Here is a 16,412-nt window from a genome sequence, read left to right as displayed (position 1 = left end):
CTGTTCTCCCTCTGAATTTCTGAGGGGCGTCTGAATTTCCTTACCCCTTTGATCCTTCCAGATCTCCAGGTGGAACTTGTGTGTGTGTGTGTGTGTGTGGTAATTAGTGAGCATTCTGTGGGCCTGGGGTTAAGTCATCTTCAGGCACAATTGTGATATTGGCTCATAGAATTTGAATGACTTGAACGAAGTGTCAATACCTTTCAACCAAAGCCCGCCAGCAACACGCCTGTCGTTGAACAAGTTGGGTTCAGTACTCGCTGCAGCGAGAAGGAACACACACCGTGGGGAGCCATAGGACTTCCCGGGAGAGAACCTGAAACCATCTTGACACCAGGGCCCTGTCAGCCCTCATTGTGGTTTGGAAGCTTTCGCTTTCCAAGGCCTCAGTCACTCTTGCTGGGTGACCTCTCAAGTTTGCCTTAACCTCAGAGCCTGTGGTCTCCTGTCTCTACCTCCAGAATTGTATCAGGGGCTTACGGCTAGAAAGCAGCACAGGATGGGCCTGGAGCCCATCCATGAAATAGCAATGGCAGCTTGACTATATCTGGGAGCAGAGCAGATCTGAGGTGGGGAGGGCACCCCAGAACCTACTTAACCCCACTTGATGTTACTTGAGTCAGTCACATCAAGACCCCAGGGGAGCTATTATGAGGCAGTCTCTGCTTGCCTCTCTACAGCACTCCTGCTATGTATGAATATAACAGCCTTTCTCTGGATTAAGGTGCTCATCAGATCTCCCTCCCCCTCCCAAAGTCCCATTAAAAATGTCAGCATTGATTTATAAAGGTTTGATTGTCAACTGACAGGCTTCTCTAGACCTGTCATCCCTAGCTTTTGCTAGAAGGCTAGATTGAATGGAAAATTTACAGTTGACTCTCAATTGATTATCTGCACTAATGGAAAAGAGCACAAGGACAGATAATTCTCCCATGACATAGAATCAGAGTCGTGGGAGAATTATCCTTTTGATGGTCACTTTGGTTGTTTCCCATTTTTGGCTATTTAAAACAATGCTGTGATAAACATTCTTGCAGGTCTATTTTTGTGTACAAGTGTGAGTATATCTACAGGGTAAAGTTCTAGAAGTGATGCTACTGGACCAAAAGGTATGTGCATTTTTTAAATTTTGGTCTTGTGAAATTGCTCTTCAGAGAACAATTTACACTCCATAATGTATGAGAGTGTCTATTTTTCCTATCCTTGTCAGCAATGTAATGTCATCAAAATTAAAAGTTTTTTGACAATCTGATAGGTGAGCATGTTGGCTTGATATTTTGATTTGCATTTCTTTAGTTATAAGTGGGACTGAGCTTTTCCTTTTTTTTTTTTTTTTGTGAGGAAGATCAGCCCTGAGCTAACATCCATGTCAATCCTCCTCTTTTTGCTGAGGAAGACTGTCCCTGGGCTAACATCTGTGCCCATCTTCCTCTTTTATATGGGACACTGCCACAGCATGGCCAGACAAGCGATGTGTCGGTGCGCATCCGGGATCCTAACCCAGGCCGCCAGCAGCGGAGCGCGCGCACTTAACCGCCATGCCACTGGGCCGGCCCCCAAGCCTGAGCTTTTCTTTATGTGGTTATTAGCTATTTCTATTTCTTTTTCTATAAACTGCTCTTGTATCCTTTGCCCCCTTTTATATCGAGCTGTCTTTTATTGATTTATATGTGCTCTTGACAAATTAAGAAAATTGGCCCCCATATCTGTATTTGTTGCAAGTAGTGTTTCCTAATTTGTTATTTTTCTGTTGACTCTTTACTTTTTTTGGCCAAAAGTTTTAAATTTTTATGCAGTCAAATATCTCGATCTCTTCCTTTTATGTCTTCTCAATATAATTTTGTCTCCGTGGGCACACCCATGAATAGTAACGGGCCTCCAACACTAATGGGCCCCAACACAAAGCAATAGATCAGGGTTTTTACATTTGTCTTTTTTTGATAACAGTTTTATTGAGATGTAATTCACATCCTATACAATTCACCCATTTAAAGTATATAATTCAATGCTTTTTAATATAGTCAAAGATTTGTGCACCCATCACCACAATTAATTTTAGAACATTTTCATCACCTCAAAAAGAAACCCTGTACTCTATCTCTTAAAAAAAGAAAAAACCGAGAAAACCATCACCCCCATCCCTAGGCAAGACACTTTCTGTGTCTGCATATTTGCCTGTTCTGGACGTTTCATATAAATGGAGTCATTGTCTTTTTTAAGGAAGGATAATTCTCTTTGATGGCAATTCCCTTTGTATATCTTTTCTTGAATAGTTTAAGAATCTAACTGAAGGATAAAGGGTAGGGTAAAATGATTGTGTTCTGTCCTGGATATTAAATGATCTTCTGCTTTTTTGCTCTATATTTTCTTTTAGTGCTCTTACTATGGCTGAATCACTAAGGGAAGTTTCTAGCAGTCTGGAAGTTCTGGAGGCCAGTGATGAGAGTAAGTAACCTAATAAAATCTTGATAACTAGAACTAGATTTGTTTACTGTGTTTAGCCCCTGGGACAAAGTATCGAGTCACAAGAAAAGAGATTCATATGAAATTTCTAATAACATTAGACTCAGGCCACATTTACTTTTCAGTCTTCTACCTCTTCTCTTTCATCTCCAACTCTTATAGACAAAAGATTTGTCTGAGGCCCTGTAATCTTTGAGGCTGGTTACCACATTCTACTTACTAAGGCAGGGGAAGTATTTCTGCTTAATCAGAAAAAAACATCAGAGCAGGCTATAACCTCAGAGTCAACTGAGGTTTTACTGTAGCGAGCAATCCAGGTTTAACCAATAGATACATTTGTAATTTGAGGAGTAAAGGGAGGAGAGAGACAAGAGACCACTATAGGCTTCTGTTACATAGAATTCAATTGACAAAAATTCTGTTTTTGCAAAACTTACTCAGATGTGTATTCTTTGCCTAAATTGTGGTGCCACCTATGAGTGATAGGTGACCATGAGTGGAATAATAGAAAGGGAGGCAAAAGTCACTAAACAATGATAAGCTTTATTGACACCGAAAAACCAACCAACCAACCAACAAAAACCAAAAACAAAGGAATCATAAGGCATAAAATGAGACCGTGAATTTAAAGACAACTGAATTGAACAGTTCACTGGTTTGTTCTTCAATTTTTGCTGAGTTTTCTTAGTAGTGTATGGTACAGAAGACTTGGTCTGGAAGGAGAGAGAGAGGGGAACCTTCTTGTGGTTTCTTAGAGGCCTGACTTCACTGATGATGTGGGATGGGGGATGCTGAGCCTGGTGAGTGGATCCTTGAGGGCAGGGCTTGGGTCTTCATCTCTGTGTCACCATTGTTTATTATTGGGTCTCAGCAAGAGCAATTCGACACTCAAAACTATTTAATCAATGAATGAATAAATAAATGAATGATAGGCCTCCTCACCAAGGCAGTCCCGACTACCAAACCAACCGACCTATCTTTTTGGATATGAGCTAGACAGATGAAGAGTGGAGTTAAGGAAATGCCTTTTCTCTGTTCCCAAGATTTTTTTTTAAAGACCAAGCATTTGGGTACGTTTTTAGTATTAGTCATTGCTAGCCCAAGACTAATGTGGCTGTTGACAGGTTGAAGGGAAGAAAGCCTAGTTAGAAATGTTTTCTTTCCAAGCAGCAATGCAGGAGAACAGGGTCACCATTAGGTGATGCATTTTTAAGGCTCATTGAGTTCAACCCAGATGGGCTGCCTGTGTGCATGACAGATAAGCAGACATACAACCCAGAAGCAATGATTTCTTCATTGGATTTAACAGTGTTTTATTCTCCGGGGAAAAAACTGCCTTCCGTGGACTGTTTTCTGGTGTGTGACACACTGCAGACCCTCATTGGATGAGGATGTTGAAAGCTACTGCCTGTTTGGGAGTACACAGTCCTTGGGCTTGGACAGGAAAATCAGTGGCTTTGTTATAGGAGAAGTCCAGACAGCCATCAGCTCACTGACCATCACTGCTGTGCCTTGTGGGGGCATAAGTTACCTGGTATATAGGTGACTTACGCAAACATTCCTGGATACAAATGTGGGTTTTGACCTATACCTGCTGTCTAGGTCTATCTACCCTTTGCACTTTCAGCAGTTTTTGAAAACCAGCCTGTGCAGGGCTCAGCTGCTGGCAATTGAAAGGCATCCCTTTACAAAAGAAAGCTTGAGAGGCCAATTTATACACTTGAATATGTGGCAACCATCTTGGATTCCATTAGGGTTTCAAAAGGAACGTAGCATGTGGACAGTTCCCAGCTTTGTATCTATTCCCAGGGCTCCTCTGCACACATGGGGTCCCATGTGGTTGACGATGGGGAGGTCTCCTAAGGCAAAGCAGGCTGAGGACTTGGGCTCTTGCAGCTGACATTCAGTGTCTGGCAATGGGTTGCTCACTAAGGCTGTGTCCAGCTTCCAAGTCACTACCCTAGTGACTTGATGACAGCTTCCAAGTCACTACCCTAGATGAGCAGCCAACCCACCATGTGTGGTGGTTACCATCTCTTGATGCCCCCCCAGCCTCTCCACCAGCAAAGCTATACCACCCCCATACTCAGAGCTACCCCACAGCGGGGAATGGAAACATTCTTTTCCTTTTAGTGCCCATGGTTGAAGGAGACACACATTGCTGAAGGTATTTTGAATCCTCATGGGAAAATAAGTTGTTGTTTCTGCCCAGCAAAAATGGAAAATTGAGGGGACATTGGAATATATGCATACTTAAGTTTTAGCACCTGTTACAGTTCTAAAGTCACCAGTCATTTTTTTAATTTAGGAACATAAAAACGTGTTAATGCATAATTTTGGTTACTCATACAATGATTATTTTTGGTACATTTGGTTTTATAGCCCAAAAAGTTTATTATTCAGTTATTAAGTGTTTATAGATTGTGTCACAAATGGAGCTACCAGCTGCTGGTTCTCTCCTCTTTCTCTTTGCTGGTTCATGAGAAGCAGATTTGTAACTCCAAATCCTCTAGCTTTGCCCTCCTCCCTTCTATTCTGGGATTTTGAAGCAAGAGGGACAATAATCACCATGTTTCCAAATCCTCTGAGCATACAGTTATTCCCCTTTCAGAAGACCAGATGGAGATCCACCTGTCAACAATCCATAAATATTATTCCTTCTATTTGAAAAATGGCGATGCCTGCAAAGGCCAACATATGGCATGCCCCTTCCTGTTTGTGAAAGGACACTGCCCATTGTCATGTTGGCAGGTTGAAATTGACCATGGTGGGAGTATTTACACCACAGAAATAGGCGAATACTACAAATAAGGGCATTTTCCCCACAGATTAAGTTGATAAATATTTTTCAGCAAAAAACTGGTTATAGTAATTAGTATAGTAATCAGGATTTTACATAAACATCTCATTATTTCATAGATTTTAGAAATCATTTGAGGGTGGGAGATTAAGAGAGAAGGCCAGAGAGCAAAATATAGCTTATTTTAGAGCCAGCCTACTCTGTACTGTATACTTTTCAGCACTTTCACATTGAATCCTAACAGTAGTTCTATGAGGTCAAACATCATTTTAAATATGTTATTATCATAAAAATTAGTTTAATTTTTTCCTGAAAAAAGTTAAAGAAGGAAACTTGGGAAAATAGATGTTTCCGGTTGTATCTTCATGTTTTATTCTCTTTATCTCTAGGTAGAATTGACAACTTTGTCACAACCATGACCCTATATAGGTACATCCTTGTAGATGAGAAATTGCTCATGTCATTTAAAACTGAAATTACTTAAGCAGTGATTATCAAGCAAACAATTCTATAGTGTTCTTTCATTGCCCCACCCCATGCTGGTTTCTGCTTCTAATCATGTGTATTTTAGAGTTCACTATTGAGTTATAGATATGCAGCTGCTTCCCTTGTCCATAGATAGATAAATTAGATACACAGAATTGATAGATCAATTCTACAGATAGAATTGAATCTGGTCTTAATAAACAAGTAATTATTGATTCCTTAGTACTAGTTCACATTTGTTAGCTCTTGCTACATGCCCGATTCTGTGCTAAGCTCTTTACCAACATTATTTACAATTTACATCAACCCCAATAAAGGTCAGTGTTTAAATTATGGGATGCTTAAGGATACCTCTGCTCAGTGATCTCAATTTAGGGAAGTGACAAGCTATGCTGGCATTCTGTACCCCTCAGGGGACTCAGTGGTCCCTCGAGTGTTACTGCATGCCTTGCACTGTGCTAGTTGCTAAAGGGGATGCTGAAGAGGAGCTGCCTACAGCCTTGATGGAGGGACAGTAGCTAAGACATAGAACTGTATCTTACTCTTTTCTCATTGATACTCCAAACATAGCAAGTACTTGATCTTAATATTTATTGAATAGATGAATGAATGAATGAATGAGCAGACTAGAGAGCAATCAGAAGTAAAACTTGTGGTGCCAAAAGTCAAGTTTTAGGTGTGTAGAGAGAAGCATGAATTGTAGTGATTGGTGAGAAACTGAACTTAAAGCAGGCCTTGAAGTTTAGAAACATTTCTAATAGGCAGGCCCAGGAGAAATCAGTACACAAATAGGTCATAGCATTTCAGAGCTAGAAAGAACCCTAGTTCAGCATTTCCCAAAGTGTGTTTTGTCACACATTCTGCTTACATGCATTTGGGAGACAATATTATCGCCTGGTTTCTTGCAGTTTCACCATGCACATAAGCATGTTGACATTTCAGAAAAGTCTTGTTGGAAAGCAGACCCCTAAACTTTGTCTAATCCAGCTTTCCCAGACTGATTAGACTGCACATCCCTTTTTCCTGCAACAGACCTATGAGTATCTCTCTGAACACACTGTGGGAGATGCTGCTTAGTGTGACCTCATTTTCCTGCTGAGTCCCAGAGAGGCTGAGTGACTTCCCCAAGGTCACAGAGCTAATTGATAACAAGGATCCCAGAGTTTTCTGATTATTGGGTGGTGCTTTCCGTTACACACTAAGCCTTTCCAATGGCAGCCCCATTGGCAACTCCCTTGGCTAGGCCTTCACTGCCAGCGCAGCATCGCTGTGCTGGCAAGACGCCTTCTGGAGACCAGACTGTTGGGAATTGAAATGAGACACCTGAGTTGGTAAATTATTGCATGTGAAAGCAAGAAGAGCTAATTCCTTCGTTCTGAAGAATGCAGCATGAACTCCCCTCCCCTTTCCCTTTTTCTACTGAGCCCGATAAGGATATACGTGTTTATTAGGAAACTGAAGAAAGCCCAAACAGCCTGAGGAGGGTTTAAAGCTCACATTCCTCACTGCTGCCCTGGTAGTTATTATAGATAGAGCAAACTTTCAATTATCTGCATGTGCAGAGGGCAGCAGCCGTGTAGATAATCCAAACCAATCAGCAATAACTGAAGAACATACACAATGCACATAATACACACACACACGTGCACACACATGCACGCATGTATGCACCCCTTGCAAAACCCTTTGGTATCCAATTTTGTCATGCCTTTTGCACAAGCAGCTTCTTTGCCTAGCAGCCCTTTCTTTTCTCCGATTCCCAGCCCTCTGCCTTGCTCATAAATTCCTTCCTCAAGGAAGTCTTTCCTGACTGCACCAACCGACTGCCTCTCACTCCTTGGGTCTGTATCCTTTCAGCATACAGACTGGGCAGTAGCAACTCCCGCATGGGTTTCCAAGGGTCCTGAAATGTTTTTCACATGTGGAAGCTTGGCTCCCCAACTGGATTGCAATGCTTTCAGCCATCAGGGTGTTGTCAGGGAGGTACCAAGTGCTTACGTTGGCTCAATAATTGCAGCACATGAATGAACTTCTGAGGACCAGGAAAGAGGTGTGGATTAATAGTTGAAATTGAGAGGCAAGTAAATGCCTGGTGGATGGGGTCTGAATAGAGGCTTCCCAAAGCCCACAAGCTGTGGTCTGGGCTTCTGTTTTCCCAGAAACTAGACACTTTGTTACTGAGTTATTAAGAAGAGAACAAACCAAATGAATGGTGCTATGGGCACTGCGGGCCAGGCCAAGATCTGCGGGGCACCTGGGATCACAGTCCTTGTTCATCACAAGGGCACTGTTTCCTCTTCTGTCTTCCCTTCCTCCATCACACTCTGCCTCACTTTCATTTCTAACTTCCAGGAAAGAAGAAATCCAAATTTAAAGTCTTCAAGAGCTTTTTTGGCAAGAAGAAGAAAAAAGAGCCTGAAGGTGCCCAGGGAGAGAGGAGACTAAGACCAAGTTTGTCCAGCGGCAATGTTGGCGTCTCTTCTCTGAAGCCAGTTCAGGAGAGCCGACAAACTGTGCCCAGGTAAGCTCACATGGCGTGGAGCAGGGTGAGGACAGGACAAGAGGTGGACAGCTGGATCCAGGTCCCCCTTTGGCAGGCAAATCACCAATGAGCCTTTGGTCCCAGGGACTCTTGTCCCCACTGCCTGTGCAGCCATTGCCAATGCAGCCATGTCCCGGGGGCCTTTCTCTGTGCTCGTACGTATGCTTGTTGTCTGGGCTGCACAAATCCATGGGTTGGAGCATGGGAAATGCACATCTCATTCCCCAAGAGCACTGGGTGAGAGGGTGCAGATAGATCAGGGCACCCCTTCCCCGTCACAGCTACAGTCACCAGTGGGGCCTACCACCAGTAAAGACTTGGAGGCCTCTGTTTCATAAGGTGAGGACGGCCTACATCATTCAGGAAGCTTGGTCTGGTTTGCTTGCCTGGCCCTCAGATCTATGATGACCAGGCGAGGGGAGCTAGATCTTGTAATGTGTGATTCAAGTCTCATCACTGTGATAATGTAAAAACGAACAAAGGAGCAAGCCAAGAACCCAATCCATATCTCCCTCCATCCCAGTAGACTGGGAGAAACGCTGTAACTGGTCACAGAAGGTGTGAGGAAGAACGTTGCTCAGCCACCACTGCCACCCCTATTCAAATTTTCATCTGTGATGCCCCAACTTCCACATCCTGTTGTGGAAAATCTGAACACCCGGTACCCCCAGCTGTTCCTGGATCAATCAGATCCCCTTCTCTGGGTTTCCACTTGGGCCTGTTCTCTGGCCTTAAACTCCAGACTTATCTGGACTCCCCACAGAGCTCACCTGTGCTACTACCCATTCCCTTGAGGCTTTGCTCGGTACTAATTAACATTTAGTGAACATGTCATACTGCCCCTAAAAGTTGTCACTTAGGTCTCCTTGAGAGGAACCTTAATGAGTGCATTGAATGTAAGGAACTTCAGACAGCTTTGCTAGTGGAGGAGATGGTTTTGGACAGAGGGGCTTGTTTCATACCTCACAAATCATACTATTAGAGACCATTGCCTTATAGCTCTAAGTAAGGCTAAGACTAGCCCTGCCAAAAACCCCAGGGTGGGGTGAGGGAGGGGTGTTTGGGTTTACTCTGCGTTGTCTCTACAAATTGGCAAGGGCTTTCTCTACTAAAGTTCTACATTTCCCCCTCTTACTTATCCCTCCACCTCCAAAATGGCCAATGTAGTCTGATGCGTTCTGCATACTAAGAAGGTGTGTGCATGTGCACCTCTCTGAAAGATGGGGGATAAGGGAGGGAGGGAGAGAGAGGGAGAGGATGGAGAGAGTGGGAGAGAGAGTTCAGTGTAAGTGCATGAACTAGTTCAAATATAGGGAAGGATATTTTTCTAAGGACCTGAGATAGGTTTTTTTTTTTTTTTGCAAAGAGCATAAATTAATTAAGAGTATAACTTAAGAGTCCTGAAGATCACCCCTGACCCCAGTCTCTTGCTTAATGTGCTAGGGGAGAAACCCTGGAGAATGTCACACACGCTTTTTTCTTCTATCAAAGCAATCACTCATAACAAAACTTATAGCCAGCCCTCCTCTGGCCTGCACAATAGGGCCAGTATCTATTTCCAAGACCATATTAAGCTATATCTGATGGAATAGACAAATCCCATTCCATTTGATTTTTGAATGGGTGCTGATATACTGTGCTTTATTGCCCTTAATTAAGGCCAAGATTTAGTTTGGAGTTTTGGGTATATTTTCTTCTTTTTGCCTCCAGGGAGCAGATCAGTAAGCACTAGATATGGTCAGTGGACAGGAGGTTTGGTTTCTGACAAACTTGGCCACAGCTGGTGCTAATGTAATCCTTTGATCAGGGAGGGCCTAGCACTAGAGAGCCAATTCAACAGCTGCACTCTGGCTGATGCACTCATGGCCTAAGGTTTCCTTGCAGGTTTTCTGCACAAAGCAGGGGGGGCGAGGTAGTCACTGATGCTACGCTGGTCCCAAGCCTGGTTTGAGCCAGCAGGTCATAGAGAAGCAGTGACTGAAAGTGTGCCCGTGTGCATAATGAGCGAATGCGTGTATCTAGAGATGTCTGGAAACATTGCTCTCTCAATGCTGCATCAGTCATACATGCCCATTAAGTGTTTATCTAGAGTCATGTTAATTTTATGCTGGACTGCTATGTTAATAAAGCAGAGCATGTTGCCTTCACTACCAAGGCTGCCTGGGTAGCAGCATTTTCTAGGAAAAAGGTGGGTAAGAGTTTAATAGAAAGTGGCAGACATTTGCCTCGTCTCTTCTCTTGCTGGCCCACAGCCACCTTAGTGTGGGTGCCATTTTAATCCCCATAGCACCAGATTGTCCTCGGGGTGTGTCATGATCAAGTATATCCATGTGTATGACCCACAGCCAGACAGGCTCACAATGACAGGTGGCTGCTAGCCCTACAATGCCCAAGCTGCTACTCTAGCTCTCATTTAAAGATTGTTTTTTAAAGTGCCAACCTACATGTATTGTTTTGTAACAAAGGTTAATAAATGCAAAAAAAAAAAGTATTTGAAATTTTAAAAAATTATTTTATCTAATTTTAAAACATTTCCATCCTTCCCTAAAAGAAAGCCTGTACCCATATACATGGATACTCCTGTATCCATGTTGTAGCATGAGTCAGTACTTTATTCCTTTATACTATTGAATAGTATTCCATTGAACGGATATGCCACATTTTCCAAAGTGGCTGCACCATTTTGCATTCCTACCAGCAGTGTATGGGGGTGCCAGTTTCTCCACATCCTTGTCAACACTTGTTATTATTTGAATTTTTGTTTCTAGCCATTCTAGTGGGCATGAAGTGGCATCTCATTATGATTTGGATTTGCATTTCCCTGCTGATTAATGATGTTGAGCATCTTTTCATGTGTTTGTTGGCCATTTGTATACCTTCTTTGGAGAAATGTCTATTGAGATCCTTTGCCCATTTTTTAATTGGGTTATTCATCTTTTTATTATTGAATTGTAAGAGTTTCTTATGTATTCTGGATACATGTCCCTTATCAGATGTATAATTTGCAAGTATTTTCTCCCATTATGTGGGTTGTCTTTTCACTTCTTGCTAGTATCCTTTGAAGCACAAAAGTTTTTAATTTTGATGAAATCCATTTATTTTTTTCTTTTGTTGCTTAAGCTTTTGGTGTCATATCTAAGAATCCATTGCCAAATTAAGGTCATGAAGATATACCCCTATGTTTTCTTCTAAGAGTTTAAGCTCTTATATTTAGGTCTTTGATCCATTTTGAGTTAGTTTTTATACATGGTATTAGATAAGAGTCCAACGTCATTCTTTTGCATATGGCTGTCCAGTTGTCCCAGCAACACTTGTCAAAAAATCTATTCTTTCCCCGTTGAATGGTCTTGGCACCCTTGTTGCAAATCAATTAACCATAGACAGATGGATTTATTTCTGGATTCTCAATTCTATTTCATTGGTCTATATATCTATCCTTATGCCAGTACTACACTGTCTTGATCACTGTAGCTTTGTAGTAAGTTTTGAAATTAGCAAATGTGAGTCCTCCAACTTTGTTCTTCTTTTTCAAGATTGTTTTGGATATTTGCGGCCCCTTACATTTCACTATGAATTTTAAGATCAGTTTATCCATTTCTGAAAAAAAAATTGTTTTAAGGAAGCTTGAATTTCAATAGGGATTGCAATAAATCTGTAGATCAATTTGTGGAGTATTGCCATCTTGACAACGTTGTTCTTCCAAGCCATGAACATAGGTTGTCTTTCCATTTATTTAGGTCTTCTTTAATTTCTTTCACCAGTGTTTTATAGTTTTCAGAGTATAAGTTTTATATGCCTTTTGTTAAATTTATTCCTAAGTATTTTACTCTTTTTGATGCTATTGTAAATGGAAGTGTTTTCTTAATTTCATTCTCGGATTGTTCATTGCAAGTATATAGAAATACAATTAATTTTTGTATATTGATCTTATATCCTGAAACCTTGCTGAACTTGTTTATTAGTTCTAGTAGTTTTTAATGGATTCCTTAGGAGTTTTACACACAAGATCAAGTCATCTGTGATAATTTCACTTCTTCCTGTCTAATATGGATGCCTTTTATTTCATTTTCTTACCTAATTTCCCTGGTTAGAACTCCCAGTACAATGTCGAATAGAAGTGGGAAGAGCAGACATCCTTGTCTTGTTCCTGATCTGAGAGAGAAAACATCCAGTCTTTCATCATTAAGTATGATATTAGCTGTGGGTTTCTCACAGATGTCCTCTGTCAAGGTTGAGTGTATTTAACATGAAAGGGTGTTGGATTTTATAAATGCTTTTCCTGCACCTATTGAAATGACCATGTATTTTTTGTTTTTATTTTATTGATATGGTGTATTACATTAATTGATTTTCATATATTAAAGTAACCTTGCATTCCTTGCAAATCCTACTTGGTCATAGTGTATAATTGTTTTTATATGTTGCCGGATTGAGATTGCTAGTATTTTATTGAGGATTTTTGCATCTATATTCATAAGAGATATTGGTCTGTAGCTTTCTTTTCTTGTAACGTCTTTGGTTGACACTTTTAAAAGGTAAAATATATTCCCACATCCCGAAAGGAGTCTCTTGTGCCTGTAAGCCTTTCATTTGTTTCTTACTTTCCTCTGATTTGTCTTAACACAAATAATTGTCATCAACCTAGCTCCATTCCCAATAAGAAGGTGTTTCTATATGGATTTAGCAAGGTAAGGGGTAGGGGTTGGGGTGTGGTGGGTACATAAGATGACTTTGAAAATAGGACAGATGTATCGCAGAGCTCTTATATGAAAGAGAAAAAGACCTGGTGAATGAAAGTCTCCAGCATCTAGGCAGATATTTGATATTTTAAAACAAATCAAAACAAAAACACTAGAGAGAAATTTGGGTGTGAAGGATGTTTTATAACTCTCACCTTAGTAATAGCAAGACTCATGGTCTTCCCTGCCATTATACAGGTCACCGCTATTGAATAGTACACTTTAAATTGGTGAATTGTATGGTATGTAAACCATATCTCAATAAAACTATTAAATAAAAAAGACATGTATTGATCATTTAAAAAATCAAAATTATACAGAAGTACATAAAGTAGAAGATGAAAATCCCCCTCTTGTCCCTAGGGCCATTCCTCAGAGGGAACTACCGCTAACAATTTGGTGGATATCCTTCTAGACTTTTTTCTATGAACATAAACTATATATGTATGCAATATATGTGTATATATTGAATGGGACCATACTATTCTTTATTTTTTCACTTAATATCTCATGGACAACTTTCTATGTCAGCATGTATGCATCCTTGCCCTTCTTTTGTGGTGTCTATGGTAGGCCATATTCTGTATATACATGTGTCTTTGGTTCCTATGGCCCTTGGGCTGCTTTTACAAGACCTTTTCATTCCTGTCCAGAGCGAAGTGCAGCATGGGGATCAAAGCCCTCTCCCATGACAGCATCTTCATGTTGGAGCCTGAGCCTGAAAGATCAGCAAGAAAATTATACCCCTCTCCGGAGCCCCAGAGAGGCAGACCTCTGCAGGTAACAGTGAACTCGAGCATCTGTGCCTGACTGGACTACTCTTCTTCCACTCCCTGCTCCTGCCCTGCCAAAACACAAGAGGGGGGAGTTTGGCTGTGCTTCTCAGCTGATTCTACCCCGCAGGGCTGTTGTCAACCTTAATGAGAGAATGTATAAATATATGATGTGCTTACCTAGTCTCCCGCACACAGTGTTGGCTGGTATGACCTTATTCACTTCTCTTGACCCACCCCAAGAACTCTTTAAGTATTATGACAGTGACATTCCACTGTTACTGTGCAGCCATTCTAACCCCCATGTTTTTCCTTTCTTCACAGAGATCTCATGTTTCCAGAACTCTGCCTAGAACTGGGACCGGTAGTGTGCGTGGAGCTATTCCTGGAGCTGTGTTTGGAGCTATGCCCCGATATGCACCCAGAAGTGGAATCTGGGTTCAAGGATCCAGGATTACTGAGGTAATAGAGTGAAATTGTTCCAAGTATGGCAGTTGAGTCAGTCAGACTGACCTATGATTGAATTCTTGCTCCGCTACTTACTGGCTTTGTGATCTTGGGCTAATTCCTTAACATCCGTGAGATTTTGTTTCCTCATCTACGATGGGTATAATATTAATATCTACCTCAAAGCGTTGCTTGTGAGGATTGAATAGACTCAGAAAAGTTAAAGACATTACTCAAGCTCACTCAGATAGTAAGCAGTAGGCCTGGAAATCTTACTCACATGTGTTGACCTCAAAACCCATCATTTTTCCATTATTCCAGTCTCTAAGATGTTCAACTTCTTTGTACCTGCCTCAACAGGGAGAAGGGTACACATGTAGTCTCCATAAAATGCAGCATGTACATAGGACAGTCCCTTACCTCCAGCTAATCATAACCATTGCTCAGTCAGACTCTTTTGGAGCTCTGATCTAGAAATGCTCCAGGGGGCGCTGGAGATATTGCCAGGGAGACAACCCTTAGCACCTACCTTCCTCCATCTCTCAGCTGTGGGTGGGATTATACCCAAAGATCCCTGTGTAAATGGGAAGGCCACACAAGGAAGAGACCCTTTTCCACTGGAGAGCTGATTATTTTGAATTTGGCAAAAGGTAACTGGGGTTTATTTCTGACATGTCTGCTTAAGATCCTATATCTCTCACTATGGTTTCCTTACTGTATATGGAAGTTCTCCTGGGTACATTAGCCGTGAAGGGTGGAGAAGCCAACACTGAGATGGTCTACAACAGTGCTGATCTAGTGGTTGTAAAGCAGCCCCTAGGTCAGGGGACTGTTGCCCTCTTGCACTGCAGCAGGAAAAGTTGCTTCCGTGAACTTTCCAGTCTACAATTTTAAACATTAACACCAGCTTTCACTTATCTCCACAGCTACACTCCCTTGCCATCCAGTGGCAAAAATCTAGGCATACATGACCAAGTGCCACAGGGTTATTTCTCATATTCAGAAAGGGGAAACCTGTTTCCTGGACTCCTCTCTCCCTCCCTCATCCCTTAGTCCCAGCAACAGAGAGACTCTTATAGCAGAGATATCCCTTTAAAAAAAAAAAAAAAAAGATTATTTTTTGGTGAAAATTAAAGGAAAAGATTCCAGGAGCATTTCCTCTCACAGCGAACGGGGTGGGGAAAGCCACAATAGCCCAAAGGCAAGTTTTCTTAAAAGTCTTGCTTGGGCCTACACCTCACACATTTGGCCTGCTCCCTTAGTCTCTCCCCTGGGAAACAGGGCTGAAGACAGCATAGGATGTTCATAGATCCTGAGTCATCCACAACCGGATTGACCTTTGCCTGGGAAATTTCCCTTAAGTGCCAAGGTAACAATCCTAAGTGACAGCGGAGTTGATAGCAATAAGTCAAATGTCCTGACACCCAGTGCTGCATAGAAACTGGGGCAAGAATGGAATTGGCCAATGGCTGGGTCCCTTGAAGGGCCAGGATTCTTAATGGATTAAGTGACATTCAGAGCAACTGGGAGATTGTGGGAGAGGAAATCCAGGTATACAGTTCTGTTAGAAATACTGAGACTAAGCCAGTTTTTCTCCCCTGCCAAATTTTCACCTGCTGTCCTATCTGAAGTGTTTGGAATGTGAATGCCTAGATTACTCTCCAAGACATTTCATGTTCTTTTTTTTTGAGGACACATAGATAAGAAGATGTCATAGCAGATTATTAGTATCTTCCTATTGTTGAATCAAACCGAATTCAATAATTTAAGAAACTGAGACTGCAAAGCACTTTTTCTTACTGCTCACAGGCCTGGCTCTCCTTCTGCAGCCCTTCTTAAAGAAGCAAGCACATCATCTCTTCTGGTTGTTGCCTTTAAATTTCCTGAACTTGAGTATGGGACATCCTCTTCCTGGCCCATATAGTTAGGATATAGAAGTATATGGTGGTTAAGAACATGGGCTATGAAGACAAGCAGACCTTTCAAATGCTTGCTCTGCCATTGTGAGAATTAGGGCTAGTTATGTCATGTCTTGGACCTGGTTTTCCCCATCTGTAAAATGGAGGCCACAAGAGCAAATGCTTTAAAGAACTGTTGTAAGATTCAAATGAACTACATATGGAGAGCACCCCTTACTTGGCAGGGAGAAAGATCTCAAATCA

The 16,412-nt window shown here is 41.7% G+C and overlaps 1 protein-coding gene across 1 annotated transcript in view; it reads left to right on the top strand.

Annotated features, from left to right (window-relative positions):
* The first annotated feature begins 2,380 nt into the window (after positions 1-2,380).
* KIAA1210 (KIAA1210 ortholog) overlaps positions 2,381-16,412 on the top strand; it is a 42,242-nt gene continuing 28,210 nt past the window's right edge. The window contains exons 1-4 of the mRNA XM_058536585.1: positions 2,381-2,445; positions 8,102-8,270; positions 13,684-13,810; positions 14,128-14,265. Of these exons, the coding sequence (XP_058392568.1) occupies positions 2,385-2,445; positions 8,102-8,270; positions 13,684-13,810; positions 14,128-14,265 (495 nt within the window). The 5' untranslated portion in view covers positions 2,381-2,384. The remainder of the gene's footprint in view (positions 2,446-8,101; positions 8,271-13,683; positions 13,811-14,127; positions 14,266-16,412) is intronic.

This window comes from Diceros bicornis, chromosome X (genome assembly GCF_020826845.1).
Source record: "Diceros bicornis minor isolate mBicDic1 chromosome X, mDicBic1.mat.cur, whole genome shotgun sequence".
Classification (NCBI taxonomy): Eukaryota; Metazoa; Chordata; class Mammalia; order Perissodactyla; family Rhinocerotidae; genus Diceros; species Diceros bicornis.
Note: the sequence above shows the minus strand (reverse complement) of the source record. Positions and strands in the feature narration are given on the sequence as shown.